Genomic DNA, 16448 nt, shown 5'->3' on the forward strand with positions numbered 1-16448 from the left:
GTGAATAGGAAACATAGGTCAGCAAGTTTTTTTTTATTATTCAATAATTTCCCTCGTAAGCTCGTAAGGGAAAGCTATATCATTGACGAAATTATTATATCGTCAAGATGGTCAATTTCAGAACCTACCTTATATTGTACTTTTGAGGGTTGTCTTTATAGATTTCTGAACTTCAACTTATTCTAGGCTGCGCAGGTCAACACTAAAGGATACGAGTTGTACGCATATCGAGACACACAGGCATTGCTCACTGTCACCATTCTAGATGTCAACGACCATCCGCCAAAGTTTGAAACATTCATGTACGAAGAAACGACAATGGACGGAGAGGTAAGGATACCATCCAAATTCAAAATTTAGCCGCTTACGATTGTTCCCAAATCAGTCCAAATGAATCGTCACATTTTTATTAGAATTAGGCCTACATGTAAGTTGTATATAATCACGTTTTGTGGAGGGACCGTGATATAATGATCGCGTATCACGGTACGGAAATCACTGCATATATATCAGTACCATATCATTTCAATACCCCTTGCATGACCTTTCTCACTGGTAGTTTCTGCGATAAGGAGCCACAAGTTTGAATATTCAGTGACAGCCAATTGTATGCACGATATTGTTTTCAAAATTGAAAAATTCCGAAATGCAAACACCGAAACTTTCCATTTTTCTCATGGAGTTGGTAAACCTGTGAATACTGCACGCATTATCCCCAAAAATTGCCACGATATAAGACCACGCAGAGCGGGGATACCACAATAAGCAACCGTAGTACAGATGGCGAATTCAAACGCTTCAAAGATAGTGCGCATGCTTGATAAATTTGTGATGCATAAGCATGAGTGAGATTGAAACCTGCATGCATCATGAACATTTATATAATATTCAACTGATTAGCCTGAACATATTTAGCCTTATCTATCGGTATCAACGTCGTGTTCACCAATATAATCGTTCACTAATATAATATGAAGTGCGCAGTAGAGAATCCAGTTGATACTGGAATGCTTGTCAGACATAATCAGCGTATACTGGGTAAATGATGAGTTAAATGTTGGGTCAATTATTACATACCGGGGTAATACAAATTATACGACGAAATATTCGACTTTGGCGCGTACTTGATATGTCGGTTTCCATGTGAAATAGACATGTTGGCACGGGCCTGGTGTTACATTCCCGTCAATAACTATACTACTATGTGACCATTCACACTTGCATGTCTATCTGTCCTTCTCCCCCGACAACAGCCGATATTTTACGCGGAAGAGATGCGTGAAAATTCGACATTCGTTGGGAGAGTGTTCACTACAGATGAAGACATTGGAATCAATGCCAATGTGACCTATGCAATTGAAGGTAAATACTAAACCTGCCCTCAAATCTGTCTGCTTGTCGATTCTGTAATCTGAGAAATTGACATTGTTTGATTTATCATGTTGAAAAGCTGAAAACTGAACTTGTATTGCAAAACCGACTGTCCTGTTTTTGTGTTTGGCAATAGAAATGTCGTTAAAGTTGTGGTGAGTAAGCTGTATGTATTTATTTCATGATTGGTGCCTAATACAATAAACTCCCCTCTCTCTCTCTCTCTCTCTCCCTCCCCTCTCTCTCAAGCTGGCAACGAGGATGGGCTTTTCAAAATTGACGCCACCAGTGGCCGCATATTTACCGATGCGACTCTGGATTATTCTGAGAAGAAAGAACACACCTTGACGATATCGGCTGCCAACATCTATGCTGACATCAACAGTGACGTTAAAACTTTCATCGAAGTCACAGTCAAGGTCATAGATGTCAATAACCACGCCCCAGAGTTTACAAATACACCTTATACAGAGACAATCTCCAGTCGGTCGCATGTTGGTTTCTCAATTCTGACGGTTGAAACAAGCGACGAGGACGAGGTAAGAACATCACAGCTCCGTCCGCCATAATGTCTGAATTTTTACAAATGTTTTTATTGCGTTTTGCATACATTTCTTTTTCTATACTCCGTAAATCGTGTCCAAATGCCGAGTTTCAACTTATCAGCACCACGTTTTCATATTGAATATCAGATGTAACGTTCATTTGTCAACAAGACCAATGCATACATTACACGAATAAAACAAACGTGCTTTTAGTACAAAAATAGTGAAAACATAAAAAATAACGTGTAAGCGTACACGACAAATAATAGTCGTAAAGTAATAAGAAATGAAACAAAGCGTGATTCTGTCAATTTAGCAAATAGGATCAGCTATTTAAAATTATTATTCCAACAATTTATGTATAATCTTTTATACATATACATGTATACTACAAATTACTTCTAGTGCGAAGTAATAATATCAAGCATCCTGCAATCTTCAGACAGACAGACAGACAGAACTAAAATATCCGTAGCTTTACACTCTCATTCATACGTCGGGACGTACCATTATATTGTGTCCTAGGTGGTGTTGACCTTAGCGTACAACACCAATGCCTTTGATTTCCATGAAAACCTGTGTCTCTTCCAGGGACTTAACAGTGAAGTGTTCTACACGTTGGAGGCGTACTGCAACGACACTGGAGTCTGTAAAACAGAAGCTCTCATGTACTTCGCCATTGGCAAAGACGATGGAATATTGACTGTTGCGGCACCACTTCCATCGATAGCAGATACTCACATCCAGTTCGAGGTAAACTTTTGATTTTTTACCTCACTTTACCTTATTTCTACCACTTTTACGTTCGTGTCAGAATGCGCCCCGCGAAGCAGATAATAGGGTTCTATCGATTCGATGGGCTCACAGCATATGATGACTTACTTTGATAAACTTGGTGAAACACGATCGGAACTAATTTGGGATAATTGGATTTTCATATTTTTCAAATTTCTCAAAAGTGTTAGGTGCGGTATAGCTGGATATTGCAATATTGCAAATTACTCATAATAAATAAGTGTGTAACGTAAAAAGAAAAGCAGATGAGCTTACATTTGTAGATTAAATCGACATTACTCACCATCCAGTTATCCCAAATTAGTTTCAATCAGTGCAACAAAATATTAGCTTGACCAACGTCGATTTCATTGCTGATATCATCAGTTCTTGCGCGATGTTTAGATGACAATGGTGTAACTGGGCTGAAGACAACACACAGTAACTGCCGAGTATATGAGGCATCTCCTGTGTAAAATAACAGCCCTCACCTCCATGTCTGTCCTTGCAGTTTTATATCGTTGCCATCGACAACGGTTCTCCGAGTCTGTCAAGTAGAAGTATAGCAACTATTCGAGTACAGAACACGACTTCCGGATCCGGTCAACCTATATTCCTAGTAAGCGATCACAGGTAAGCCAGTTAATATTAAACTCATACGACCTGTAACCTTCTCCGAGAAATCTTGTCCACGTTTTTCTTCCTTTTAACAATTTTTCTGCTTTGTACACAAAAATGCCAATCTCATATTGTTCACGTAAAGGGCAAAATACATAACCTTATTGCATATCTCTATTAGGCCTGTCTTGCAAAACCCTTATGGCTTCATCCAATGGGCATTTTCATGTCAGAGGCTTATTCAGATTCAGATTGAAGTTAAGCCATTCTTGATTTCAGATTCAATATAACCGAAGAGGAGCCACCATTTACAACGTGTGAATCTCTACCAGTGCCCGAAACCGAGTCAGAAGACGATGACATCGACTACGAAATAACGGGAGGCGATTGTGAATACGAAGGTCTGTAAAAACCATTCTGAAAGGCCGAATACCCTTCGGATACAAAATTCCAAATCGTCCAAATTTTTATTTAGTCATTTTATAAGTTGACCTGAAAATTAAATTGTCAGTGTCTTGGTTTTTAGCTCACGTGTGTAAACACGTGGGCTATTGTCATAGCGATGTCTGTCTGTCTGTCCGTGTGTGTGTGTGTGTGTTAGTGTGTGTGTGTGTGTGTGTGTGTGTGTGTGTCTGTCTGTGTGTGTGTGTGTGTGTGTCTGTCTGTCTGTCTGTCTGTTTACACGATAACTCAAAAATGCCTGAACGGATTCAAGTCAGATTTGGTACACAGGTACCATATGCTACTTGCAAGAACTGATTAGATTTTGGTTAGTGTGGCTTGCATATTAATGAAGTTATGCAATATCGTTTTTTTCCGTACAATGGTTTCCCTATGGAGACGGTAATTACAGTGTAGACATATATCAAGAAATACTGCACAAAATTTCATGAAACGTTTCACAGATGACAATCTAAGAACATTATGATGATACTGTGAGTGTCATGTCAATTATCTTCTCATTTGCATATTTAATGAACTTTTGTTATTAGTTAGATAACTCTGAATTTCCTGCATTAAACTTGATGATACTTGCAACAAATATTGATCTGATATATATCTAATTATACCCAGAAGCATTAGGCAGTGTCAAGTTAATAAATAGCTCATTTGCATATTTTATGAAGGTCTGTAATTAGTCATATAACTCCGTTATAACTTCACCAAATGTGATGAAATCTGCTGCAGATACTGATCCGACTGATATCTAACTTAGACTGAAAGATTCAGTCGCGTGCGGGCGCTCCGGCGCACTGCGACCTAGGTCTGCGTAGGTCGCAGTGCGCCGGAGCGCCCGCACGCGACTGAATCTTTCAGTCTAATATCTAACTGTAGTGTAAAGCATTTAGTAGTGTGAAATTAATTAAGGGTTCATTTGCATATTTGATGAACTTTGTAATTATGTATATTACTTTGAAATTACGGCACCCAAGTCAGTGAAATTAGGTACAGATATTGATTTGATAAATATCTAATTGTACTGAGAAGCATTTGGCAGTGTCAATTTAACAAATAGGTAATTTGCATATTTTATGAAGTTTTGTAATTAGTGATATAACTCCAAAATAACTGCACCAAATGTGATGAAATCTGCTGCAGAGACTGATCCGACAGATAGCTAATTGTGGTGTAGAGCATTTAGTTGTGTGAAGTTAATTAAGGGTTCATTTGCATATTCAATGAACTTTGTAATTAGTGATATTACTCCAAAATTACAGAGTTAAATTTCATGAAACTTGCTACAGATGTTGATCTGATAAATATCCAATTGTACTGAGAAGCATTGAGCAGTGTCAAGTTAATAATTAGCTCATTTGCATATTTCATGAAGTCTTATAATTAGTCATATAACTCCGAAATAACTGCATCAAATGTGATGAAAACTGCTGCACATACTGATACGACAGATATCTAACTGTGTTGTAAAGCATTTAGTAGTGTAAAGTTAATTAAGGGTTCATTTGCATATTTAATAAACTTTGTAATTAGAAATCCAACTCTGAAATTTCGGCATCAAAATTTTGTGAAACGTGCTACAGATATTGATTTGATAAATATTTAATTGTGTTATGAATCATTGAACAGTGTCAAGTTAATTTTAGGTTTATTTGCATATTTAATGAACTTTGTAATTGGTGACATTACTCTAAAATTACAGCATTAAATTAAATAAAACGTGCTACAAATGTTGATCTGATGGATATCTAATTGTCCCATAAAGCATTGAGCAGTGTCAAGTTAATTAACAGCTCATTTGCATATTAAATAAAGTTTTATAATTAGTGATTACACTCTGAGAGTACTGTGCGAAGTTGAAAAAAACCTGCTACATATAGTGATAACGTATATCTCATTGTTCTGTGAAGCGTACTACTATTGATGAACCTGTTGTAAAACACGTGAGCATATTCAGTTCATATCTGGTTTGTTGTTTTGTTGTTGTTTTTCAAATTAATAAAGTAATTTCATCCAGTAGACACAAATAAATTAAATGATCATCATGGCCTATTGGGTTTCACATATCGGAATATTTTATAAGCGATTGCTTCTAACATTAAAACATATCTGCACATTTGCTCCTATTTTCACACTCGACTGCGAAAGAGAATAGTTTAGCATTATAGTACGCGAAATTTTACTTCCTCAGTATTGAATCTGCGCATTTCGTTTAAACGACGGTAGAGATGGTCGATCATCGAACAGTATACTCGTGTGAGTTCCAAACGCAAGTCCTATAAGCTTACATACTGAAACTGCATGTGGGGACTCCCTGCTCCGAAGATGGAAAGTTTTAACTTTTCCTCAGCTAAAGAGAAAGTCAGAGCTCAGTAATTTAATCGACTATTCAAGTGAAACGTTTCAATGGATTTATGAGTAATGTTTGAAAATTGTCACTTGATTGGACTAACACCGATCAGACTCCAATCTCAACTGCGGTTTAAACATTCTTTCGATCAATTTTCTCCAGATCATTTTGTCCTGAGAAAAATTGATGGCAGAACTTGTGAAATCTGCAACGCTATGAGGCTGGACAGAGAGACGGTCAGCTCTTACACTTTCGTGGTCACGGCAACAGTGAATGTATCTGACGTCCCATCCTGCGACCCAAATCTAAGTAAGTTTTTTTTGTCGAAATCGACTTAATTTCCACAGAAGTTTTGTTATACTGATTAAACGGAACTGATGTAGACACGCCTCATTGGCATCATACACCAAAGCAAACAAAAGGCCTCATCGCCTCCAGAGCCGGTTATTTAATAAATGGTCTGATTTGGCTTGTTTCCTCCTGCTAAACCTCCGAAAAGTGCATTGTCACCATTACCATGCAAATATGCGAACCTTCAACAGTATAGACACGCTATATGAACACTCAAACTGAACGAGGAATAAGTACAGAGTCCTCTTGTTGATATATCCAGAAACATACATTAAACAACTACAGCTAATATATCCCTCTATAGTCTTAAAGTCGAGACACAATGACAAACTGTACATTAGATGCAATATAAAGTATATATTGTGCTCCAGACTTGAATCACCTGGATCGAAACCAGCTGAAACTCTACATACACGTCCTGGATATCAACGAACCGCCCGTCTTCGAACAAACTGTGTTTTTCAAAGGAATACACGACAATACGCCGTATGGTACCTCGCTATTGCAAGTTGAGGTAAGCAGGTATTGTTCATCAGTTTCACGTTCGTTTGTAGAGTCACAGACCTTAGGATTTGCAGTCACGTGCCGTATTTGCAAGCTTTATCTCATCCTGTGTTTTCATCCAAGTCGAAAATGAAGTGTTCGAACTGAACAGTCGTTGGCTGACTTGCCTTCGGCTGCTTTCTAAACGTTGAAGTGAAAGCCATAGTGACCGATCGTTTTGCGTAAAGTTTACAGTAGAGGAATTCTGTATCTGACATATCTGTGGTCAGTGTACCCATTATCCTATCGCAGAGGGTACGCCACGAGGGCACGCTCCAAGGGCGAGGGGTTATACCACAGTCACGTGTATTCTAAAATTTCGCTCTGCGCCTATCCGCCCCATAGACGTGTGTACATATGCCTGGGGAAAAGAAACTTTCTTCTTCCAAGGCATAAGTACACACGCCTATGGGGCGGATACACAGGCGTTCTGTTGACTGGGTAGTTTGTAAAAGTGTAGTTTATGCTACGTTCCGACGTTCTGTTCCGTAGCTTTAAGATAAGGCTAAGGAACAGAACGTCGGAACGTAGCATAAACTACACTTTTACAAACTACCCACACAACAGAACGCCTATGGGCAGATAGGCGAGAGCGGAATAGAGCACAGGTGACTGTGGCTGCACCATTTACCTCTGCACTGCTGGGTGTGAGCAATGCACCGTATGATGGACAGCGCCCTCGTACTGCCACAGCAACCCCCTTCACAAGGTGTCTAGCCATCGATACGTAATTCATGTCAATAAATGCTGTTGATGGATAACCATTCTTTCACTTCTCTTGTCAGGCCGTGGACGACGACGAAGGTATCAACGGAACGCTTTGCTATCACCAAGAAGAAAGCAATGACCATGAGAAATTTGACGTGGTGTGCAACTCTGGTGATGTCTATGCGGCAGAGACAAACTTCATCAGTTACGCTGGCGGTAGACAGTTGACTTTCTTTGTGTACGCCACGGACAGGGCAGGACCCGATGGAGACGATGATGGACTTGACTCAAACAACACGGCTGAAGTCAAGGTACAGCCTGTCCATTTCAAGAAAACGCAAAAATCACAATTGATATGCAGTTTTCGAAAAATATCGGCGATAATTAATTATATGCAGGATAATTTACATAATCATTTACATATTGAAGCAATATTAAATTTTAAAGTAAAGAAATTGACAAGCAAGTACAAACCAAATATGGTCGCAGATGTTCCAAGCATTTTCATATGTCCTTGCTGACTGTCATCTTATTGTCGCCAGTTTTTCATACCTGTGGAACATTTCCACCGACATAAAGAAATCAACTTGAAACGCCCTCATGAAAATCATCAATTTCCTCTTTTTCTCTCAACGGTAATTAGATACACGTTTTACAACTAACTGAATACTGTATCATGGAATCCGGACGAAATCCGACCTATATCTCAAGCAACGTACAGCAAATAATCGGGTAGGTTTTCATCGTTCATCTTTCCAATACAGTTCCTTTATTAGGTCAGTTGCCTTGTCAGTTTCCCCAGACACAATATAGCCATCCAGCTAATTAATTTATTATAGCACGCGTCGTTTTCCATTTCTCATTTATAAGTTGTCAAGTTGAGAATCGTCAATGTCCGATGCAAAGCCAAACTTTGTGGTTTAAAGTTTTAAGGGAGATGATCGTCCCGTCTGCGCCGGGCTGCGCGACCATCTTGTTGATAAACATTTCCTCTTTATACCAGAAATTTGTGATGAATTTTGAGTTTTGGTTTCGTCCCTTCGTTTTAACAACTGTTTCGGCCGCAGTCACGGCACAGCCACCATTGTAAAATTGCGGACATGAACAAGGGATGTGTTGTGCATGTCCGCAACAGACCCGTCGTATGGGTACCATATGCGCAGCCGCAGACGGGACGACTCCCTCCCCTAAAACAACCGACCAATTCCGACCAATTCTGCTGCAAAGGAACGCAGCCTACATCACGCATTACACGAACATTAAGTCTGTTCTAAAAATTAAAGATTGTTAATGTTTCTCATCGCAGAGAATTGGAGTACCTGTATGGATACACGTACATGTTCGATTCTGTGAGAGTATCGCTAAGTGATTCGGGAAAAGCTGATGTTCAGTGAGTCATATACATGTTGTCCTTGTTTTATGGTTTTCGTAAAGTCTGCTAAATTGGGCTAGTCGTAACTTCGCTCTTGGATCTAAAGACTCTAGTATAAATATATATAAATACACGCACACACGAACATACATAATATATATATATATTATATATATATATATATATAATATATATATATATATATATATATATATATATATATATATATATATATATATATATATATATATATATATATTATATATATATATACACACACACCACAAAATGTATACAATGTGCCCTCCCGGTTATCACCATAATGGCTTTATGGCAACCTCTGAACTGGGCACAGAGAGTACAGATATATATATATATATATATATATATATATATATATATATATATATATATATATATATATATATATATATATAATATATATAATATATATATATATGATTTGAGGATTTGTCTGCGCATTATTGATTTTCGTTTCTGTCCTAATTCCTAATTTGCTCAAAGTCTTGCTGTTGTATTTTCAAACCTAATGTGGACACAGCGTCAGAGCTTGTTATATATGGGCATAGAATTCACGAGCACCAGTTCATTATGCAACATATATGGTAACTACTTAAAGAACGATCCGAAGAGGTCATGGATTTTGGACAATGCCAGGGAAAAAAATTCGGTTTTCAAACGTAGACTAACTTGATCAGTTTTAGATTGTCTAAAATGCAGCATTTCATCTCTATTTGTTGTATTTTCTCATTCACTGAAAGGACTGACATGTGGTTTTACGTCGTACGGTTGGAAGATCATACAGTTTTGACATGTCAAGAATTCATGGCGTAAGTAGTGTTTTGAAATCTAAATTTGATGTTATTCATTCACTATTAGTGTACAGAGTCAACATCGAGCGAAATCAGTGTAAATTCATCGAACTATGAATCCAAATCTAACTATACCACGGGACAGAAATGAGTTAAATTTAAGCTTACAAAGCACATTATTTTGACAGTTTTTACATGGTTCTCCTGTCGCTCATATTGTAGGATATCAGACATTCTGGCGCTATCAAAGGTCGGAGTTCAGGAATACACTACAACCCCTGGAAACTTCACGAGTGATTGGGATTTCAAAGGATTCGACGAGCTTTCATCTAGAGGGCAGATGTCAAAGACAACGGGACAGATCACAGCGGGCCCCGTTGTCTTCATTATACTTGCCGTGACTGTTTTTTGCTTTGGAGCCATACTGATTATCTACCTATTAATTGAGGAAAGGTATGCATGTATGTCTGCGTGCGTGCATGTGTGTGCATATGTATGTATGTATGTATGTATGTATGTATGTATGTATGTATGTATGTATGTATGTATGTATGTATGTATGTATGTATGTATGTATGTATGTATGTATGTATGTATGTATGTATGTGTACGTATGTATGTATGTATGTATGTATGTATGTATGTATGTATGTATGTATGTAAGTATGTACGTATGTACGTATGTACATATGTATGTATGTATGTATGTATGTATGTATGTATGTATGTATGTATGTATGTATGTATGTATGTATGTATGTATGTATGTACGTACGTACGTACGTACGTACGTATGGATGTATGTATGTATGTATGTATGTATGTATGTATGTATGTATGTATGTATGTATGTATGTATGTATGTATGTATGTATGTATGTATGTATGTTTACGTATTGAAGACCCATTATGTGTATGAGTATGTCCCTGATAGGACAAGTATAGTCGGATAGGTCGATAACTGAAGATAAGAGGAGCGATTTTGTACCACCATTCCTGGATAATGACGCAGTTTTACACTTTCAGCTTTTTCCCTCCCTTTTTAAATTGCATTTACTCATGACGTCACTGTCAAATTCCAGGTACAGCCAGAATAAACTTCTCCAACAGAAGGAGTTCTTGGAAAGAATGGCAGCACTGTACGTATCATTCTAACTCTTCATCAATTCTCTGAATACACAGCTCTTGTATGCCATATCATATTTTGCAAAGGACATTGATGCAAACTCACACAAACATACACACACACAGACATATATATATATATATATATATATATATATATATATATATATATATATATATATATATATATATATATGCGTGTGTGTGTGTGTTTGTTTGTGTGTGTGTGTGCGCGCGCGTGCGCTGATCTACAACGCCTGAATATCGAACTGGGATAACAGAACTAAACATGTCCACAGGTGTGGGATAGCTATTTTAAAATTTTGAATACAAGTAGAGTATATAAGCTACGATATGTACAGATATTTGAAGGCTAGAAATGTTGTTTATTTGTATACTTTTTCATTGCAGACGAGAACCTTGGACATTTGGAGGCGGAACGGGCGAGACAAGGTAGTAGACGAAATCCTCCTTCCAATATTTTATATGGTCGTGTACGTCACCCTCTGGTGAAATTAATGCACATGTCAATATCGCTTTTGATCTGTACTCACTGTAGAGTATGTTTAATCTAGTGTTAGTCCTGTTTTCCTTTATTTCATTCACCTAGCTAGGGGCTGCACACCTCATACATTTTGAATTTTCCGTGCTCTGCAATTTTCAGACATTTTCAGACCTTTAGAAATATTCAGCTCTCAAGCTGACATGTGCAAAGGTTCAAACTAAGCGATACTGTGAAGGCAGATTTGGCTTTGTTTCCGACATTTTCACTTGAGGTTTCGGATAAGTTTGACTACCGTACGCGTCACCCAAGTCTGAAAGGATTTGAAAAAGCCCAAGGGGGCTGTTTACTATTGTTTTCTAATTCTATGTCACAAAGCGAAAGCCACTCAGACGGCAACACTGGAGGGCGCTCTTCTCTCTCTCTCTCTCTCTCTCTCTCTCTCTCTCTCTCTCTCTCTCTCTCTCTCTCTCTCTCTCTCTCTCTCTCTCATCACGGGTGATTATCATTTATTGAGCCTTCGGTCAGAGGATGTTTTGAAATTATTGTTCTGGCAGTTGCGATGTGTGCGTTACAGTGTCAATTGACCAGTTTTCTGGTTTGATGCCATGGTTTTCAGACTGCTAATAAGTATTCGAAGAGTGTGCACCTAAGTAAATTTACCCTTGTATTGCATTTTCAGCGACGAAAGGGTGTTGCTTGACGCAGCTACGGAAATGGATGAAAACTGGCCGGAGTCAGCTCCCGCCACCGCCGAGAAGCCGATCGTCATCTCGCGCACAGTCATTCACGAAGAACAGGTACGTGTAACAATGTAAAACACGATTTTAAATCAACGATCGCACAAAAAGAGAATTTCTTTCGCAATTTTTCTGTAGTAACATTCCTCCGATGGTTAGGGTAGGTATGTCGGAATTTTTGCTTTTCGTTGGCTGATATCAATGTAATAGGGTAAAAGTAGGGTAAAAGTTAAAGAATTTAGTTGAATTTTTTGAAAATGCACAAAAATGTCAAGGGTCGGCGGGTTTTTTCTTGGGTAGGTCGGCTCACCAGAAACACATATATTTCGTTTGTTTGACCTTATGCCAGAAAGTTTGATAAAATACTGGGGAGCGGAATTTCCGGACAAAACATCGATGTTAAACGAATGGCATTACTGCTTCAGTTAAAATAATCTACGTTCAACAGTATATTTATTTGCATCTGTGTGAAAAGTTTTTCTCAGAGTGTGCTAAATTTTATCTTTGATTTTGCAAACTTTTACAGGAAATGTCGATGGAACTTCTCCATGAGACGTCTGACCATGGCGATGACTGGTCCTACAAGGAAACTCTCGATGCCCTCGAAAAGATAGAACCGGTCGCTATCGACAATCCGGCATTCGTTGATCACGAAGGGAACTTAGTGAATGCCAACAGCATAGACATTGACAAACAGGATGACGACGGGTACCGCAAATTGGAACCCCGAGAGACCCCACCATACCAAACCCCTTCCAAGCAGGACGGTTGGCAGAGTGTCGGATCCCAGGAAGGTGATGAAGGACAGTCGATAGCACCGTCAACACAGCCGGTTCCAGCGCCCGCTCAGGTTGTTCAAGATGTAATCGATACATCCGGGGAAGAAACGCACTTCATAAAGGTCGAGACGTATCCAACCCCCGAACTCGAACAGCAAGACGACGCTCCTGAAACATGGCCGACACCGCCGCCACCGTTACAAGATGACGTCACACAAACCACAGGCCAAGGCCCCTTTAAGCCTGAGGGAGACGATGTAGACGGCGAGGTTGAGGTTGAGCGCACCGTGACATTCAATGATGAAGTGGTTGTTGAACACTATGATGAAGATGGAGACAACCAAGTCACAATCGTCACCTTTTAAATTCAAACTTTGAAGTTTGTCAGAGTCTTGACCCCAAAAATAGCCTTAATCATAATAATGACGATTTGAAATTCCCTTCAATCTCTATAAAGTGATGATTATGAAGGCATCTAGTGCGATGAACGTCAGATCAAAGTTTCAAACTTTGAATATCAAGCAAGCGCAATCATCATACGACGCAATATATTACCTTTTTATCAATGAAACGTCATAAATTTTCCCATTTACTTTCTCTCTCTGTCGAAACATCAGAAATTTTCATTTACATTTAATCGGTTTGAGTTACATATAGGCTCATAAATCACCATAGTTTTCATGTTTTATTCAAGGAATATGTTACTGGTAATGGGGTGAGCATAAGAAGGAATGTAATGTCTCGAATTAAACCTTCTCTGTTTGAATTTGCACTACAAAACAGTTATTTTACACCGATTTTATTCGGCTCTTCAAGCCGCACCCTCTGCAAACGCTGCGATCTAAGGAAACTTACACCACGGCAATAATGTGGTGAATCAATGTGCGGCAATTTCGGAAAACAAATTAAAGAAGGTATGACAATTAACGGACATGATGGCTATTCTTGACAAGTATCCAAAATCAAAACAAGCGTGTAAAAGCACTGGTCGTGACTTGGTGTATCTGTCATTTTTTGCACAAATATTGTCGGCCACTGTACTTCTCTGAGATTATTTTGTCACTATAGGGCCAGTAGCTGTAACTTTTTGTAATGGTTTCACTATTTTTATTTTGTATGCATATTTTAAATTCTTAATCCTCCAAATAATGTTGAAACACCCGCTATTCACTATGTCAACGTAGCGTCTACACATTTAAAATGTACGTTGTTTTCTTGACAAGTGAATTTTGGTCCGGACTAGAGTTCAAATGTAAACAATAACAGTGCAATGCGGTCGATACATGTACAGACTGACTGAGTTGACGAGCTTGATACCATGTATATAAACATTCTTTGGGGAGTAAAAGAAGAAACTGTAGTCTATATGAAAAACAAAAATAGTGGGGGGGGGGGGGGATCATCAAAAGTTACGGACAGCTACCGGCCCTTTGCAATCACCCATTACAGTGATATAAGACTCGTTGGTCGGAGTTAGTTTGTTGCAGGGCTTCCGGACCGTCACTAGACCAGATGCTTTCACTGTTAAACACTTGACCGTGACACTTACATGTTTGTCCAGTCCATACATGTTGTTACACACACTGCATTCATACCTATAGAACGAAACCAAGCGACATTTTCAACTGTTGATCAACCTGGGGGTCGAAATTTGACGTGTTACCTGCTTTGTGTGAGTGTCATTTTGGTGTGAGTGTGATTTTGGTCAGCTTATTTTCTATCCAGGGATGCCTTAGTCATTGCATATATAAACATTATTTACTCATTTCCTAACGGGTGTTTAGATCAAGGTTCGAACCTCTGTAAGAACAACATTGGTATTTTTTGCTTTCGAATATCACCAGAAATGCACGCACTGTTCGGTTCATTTACGAACGATTAATATTCGAAAAGGATAGTTATATTCCAAGAAATTCTGCAAAGTCGTGTTGTAAAAATAAAACAAGATTTACAAAACCTTTTGCCTATCGTAATATTGTGTAAAACTTTCCATGCTCTACACTTTATCATCAAGTGTCATGTTATCTGAAATGCCCACCTTAACATAATCATTCGCTGACACTGGCAGTGACATGAACGAATCATACTGCACTCGCACAGGACTCGTAACCAGGGCTCGAAATACCCAGGTGCACACTGCACTATGCATTTCTATATACTAATAACCTAAGGTTCAGGTCGATTGCCAGACAAATGTTGGAACACACTGTACATGTTCAAAGTTATAAAATATTTATTCTGACCTTGTCATGAAAATGCCAAGTCGTATCCCATTTGGTTGTTTTAATGGGAAAGATTACACCTTCATATACTGATAAACTGACTGACAAATTACTTTATCTGAAAAAAAATTCCAAAACACTGAAAGTGGACATACCAGTATATGAAGCAACATATCTTCGAGATTGAGAAATTTCATAAAACGCGACATCCTGTAGGCATATCTCGAAAAACAGGACCCTTTATACTGCGTTTCGTACCTCTTTTATTCAGTTTTCGTATGGCGACACATTTTTATTAACTTTGAAATGAGAGCGGCTTGAGAAAAGGAACTTTTGAAGCCGACATAAAACCATAATCTTTATACAAATTTAGAAAGCCCAACACTCAACAGACACGCATGCGCATATGATGTTTGTTTGCTCGATATCATATATCAACATTTTCGAAGTTTCAGTGATCGCAATCGGACACCACTGAACGTTCCAACGTATTGTCATTTTGTCTCTACAAGGAGTTGGTGTGTCCGTGTGAGTCGCACAGTAGGCTGCATACGAAATTTCCATCGGTCTCCTTGGAAGCCCCCTTCCCGCACTATAGCCGCGGGATTCAGCGCCACCCATAAGGTATGTTGATTGTGTGGTGTCTCGAGGCGGTCTGCCTCCACGTCGTTAGGACCACAGCCACCTGTGTTCTAAAATTCCGCTCTATGGCTATGCGCCCCATACACATGTGTACATAAGTCTGAGAAGAACATTGCTCACACTTATGTTTTGGCGATGTGTCTGTCGAACTCTGTCGAAAATCACACGAAACAAGCGGTTTTTGAAGCAGATTAAGTATCTGGTATGAATTTTTGAGAATGATGGTGAACCATCGACGGTTACATGATAGATGCATTTGCTAATTTTCACAGTTAAATCGAACGCCAAAGAGGACATGGCGTAGTCCTTATAGCCATTTGATTTCTTGACTTTCTTCTTCTCGGGCACACACACGTCTATGCGGCGCATAGGCGCAGAGCGGAAAAGACCACAGATGACTGTGTTAGGACACGGAAACTTCGCAGTAGGATGTATCGTGGTTTATCATTTTTTATTTCTTGGAGAATGATCGAGAAATATCGAATAGTTAAAATAGATCCTGCATAAAGCGTTTCCA

The 16448-nt window shown here is 38.8% G+C and overlaps 1 protein-coding gene across 2 annotated transcripts in view; it reads left to right on the forward strand.

Moving 5' to 3' along the window:
• LOC139122586 (protocadherin-23-like) overlaps nt 1–13997 on the forward strand; it is a 31750-nt gene extending 17753 nt beyond the window's left edge. For both annotated transcript variants that reach the window (XM_070688137.1, XM_070688136.1), the window contains exons 12-28: nt 187–330; nt 1254–1362; nt 1621–1910; nt 2508–2669; nt 3202–3323; nt 3588–3709; nt 6277–6423; nt 6837–6979; nt 7794–8027; nt 8360–8448; nt 9023–9106; nt 9871–9939; nt 10144–10374; nt 11004–11060; nt 11458–11499; nt 12231–12348; nt 12815–13997. In XM_070688137.1, coding sequence (XP_070544238.1) covers nt 187–330; nt 1254–1362; nt 1621–1910; nt 2508–2669; nt 3202–3323; nt 3588–3709; nt 6277–6423; nt 6837–6979; nt 7794–8027; nt 8360–8448; nt 9023–9106; nt 9871–9939; nt 10144–10374; nt 11004–11060; nt 11458–11499; nt 12231–12348; nt 12815–13432 — 2781 coding nt within the window. In that variant the 3' untranslated portion in view covers nt 13433–13997. The remainder of the gene's footprint in view (nt 1–186; nt 331–1253; nt 1363–1620; nt 1911–2507; nt 2670–3201; nt 3324–3587; nt 3710–6276; nt 6424–6836; nt 6980–7793; nt 8028–8359; nt 8449–9022; nt 9107–9870; nt 9940–10143; nt 10375–11003; nt 11061–11457; nt 11500–12230; nt 12349–12814) is intronic.
• Nucleotides 13998–16448: the final 2451 nt, after the last annotated feature.

This window comes from Ptychodera flava, chromosome 22 (assembly GCF_041260155.1).
Source record: "Ptychodera flava strain L36383 chromosome 22, AS_Pfla_20210202, whole genome shotgun sequence".
NCBI classification, from domain to species: domain Eukaryota; kingdom Metazoa; phylum Hemichordata; class Enteropneusta; family Ptychoderidae; genus Ptychodera; species Ptychodera flava.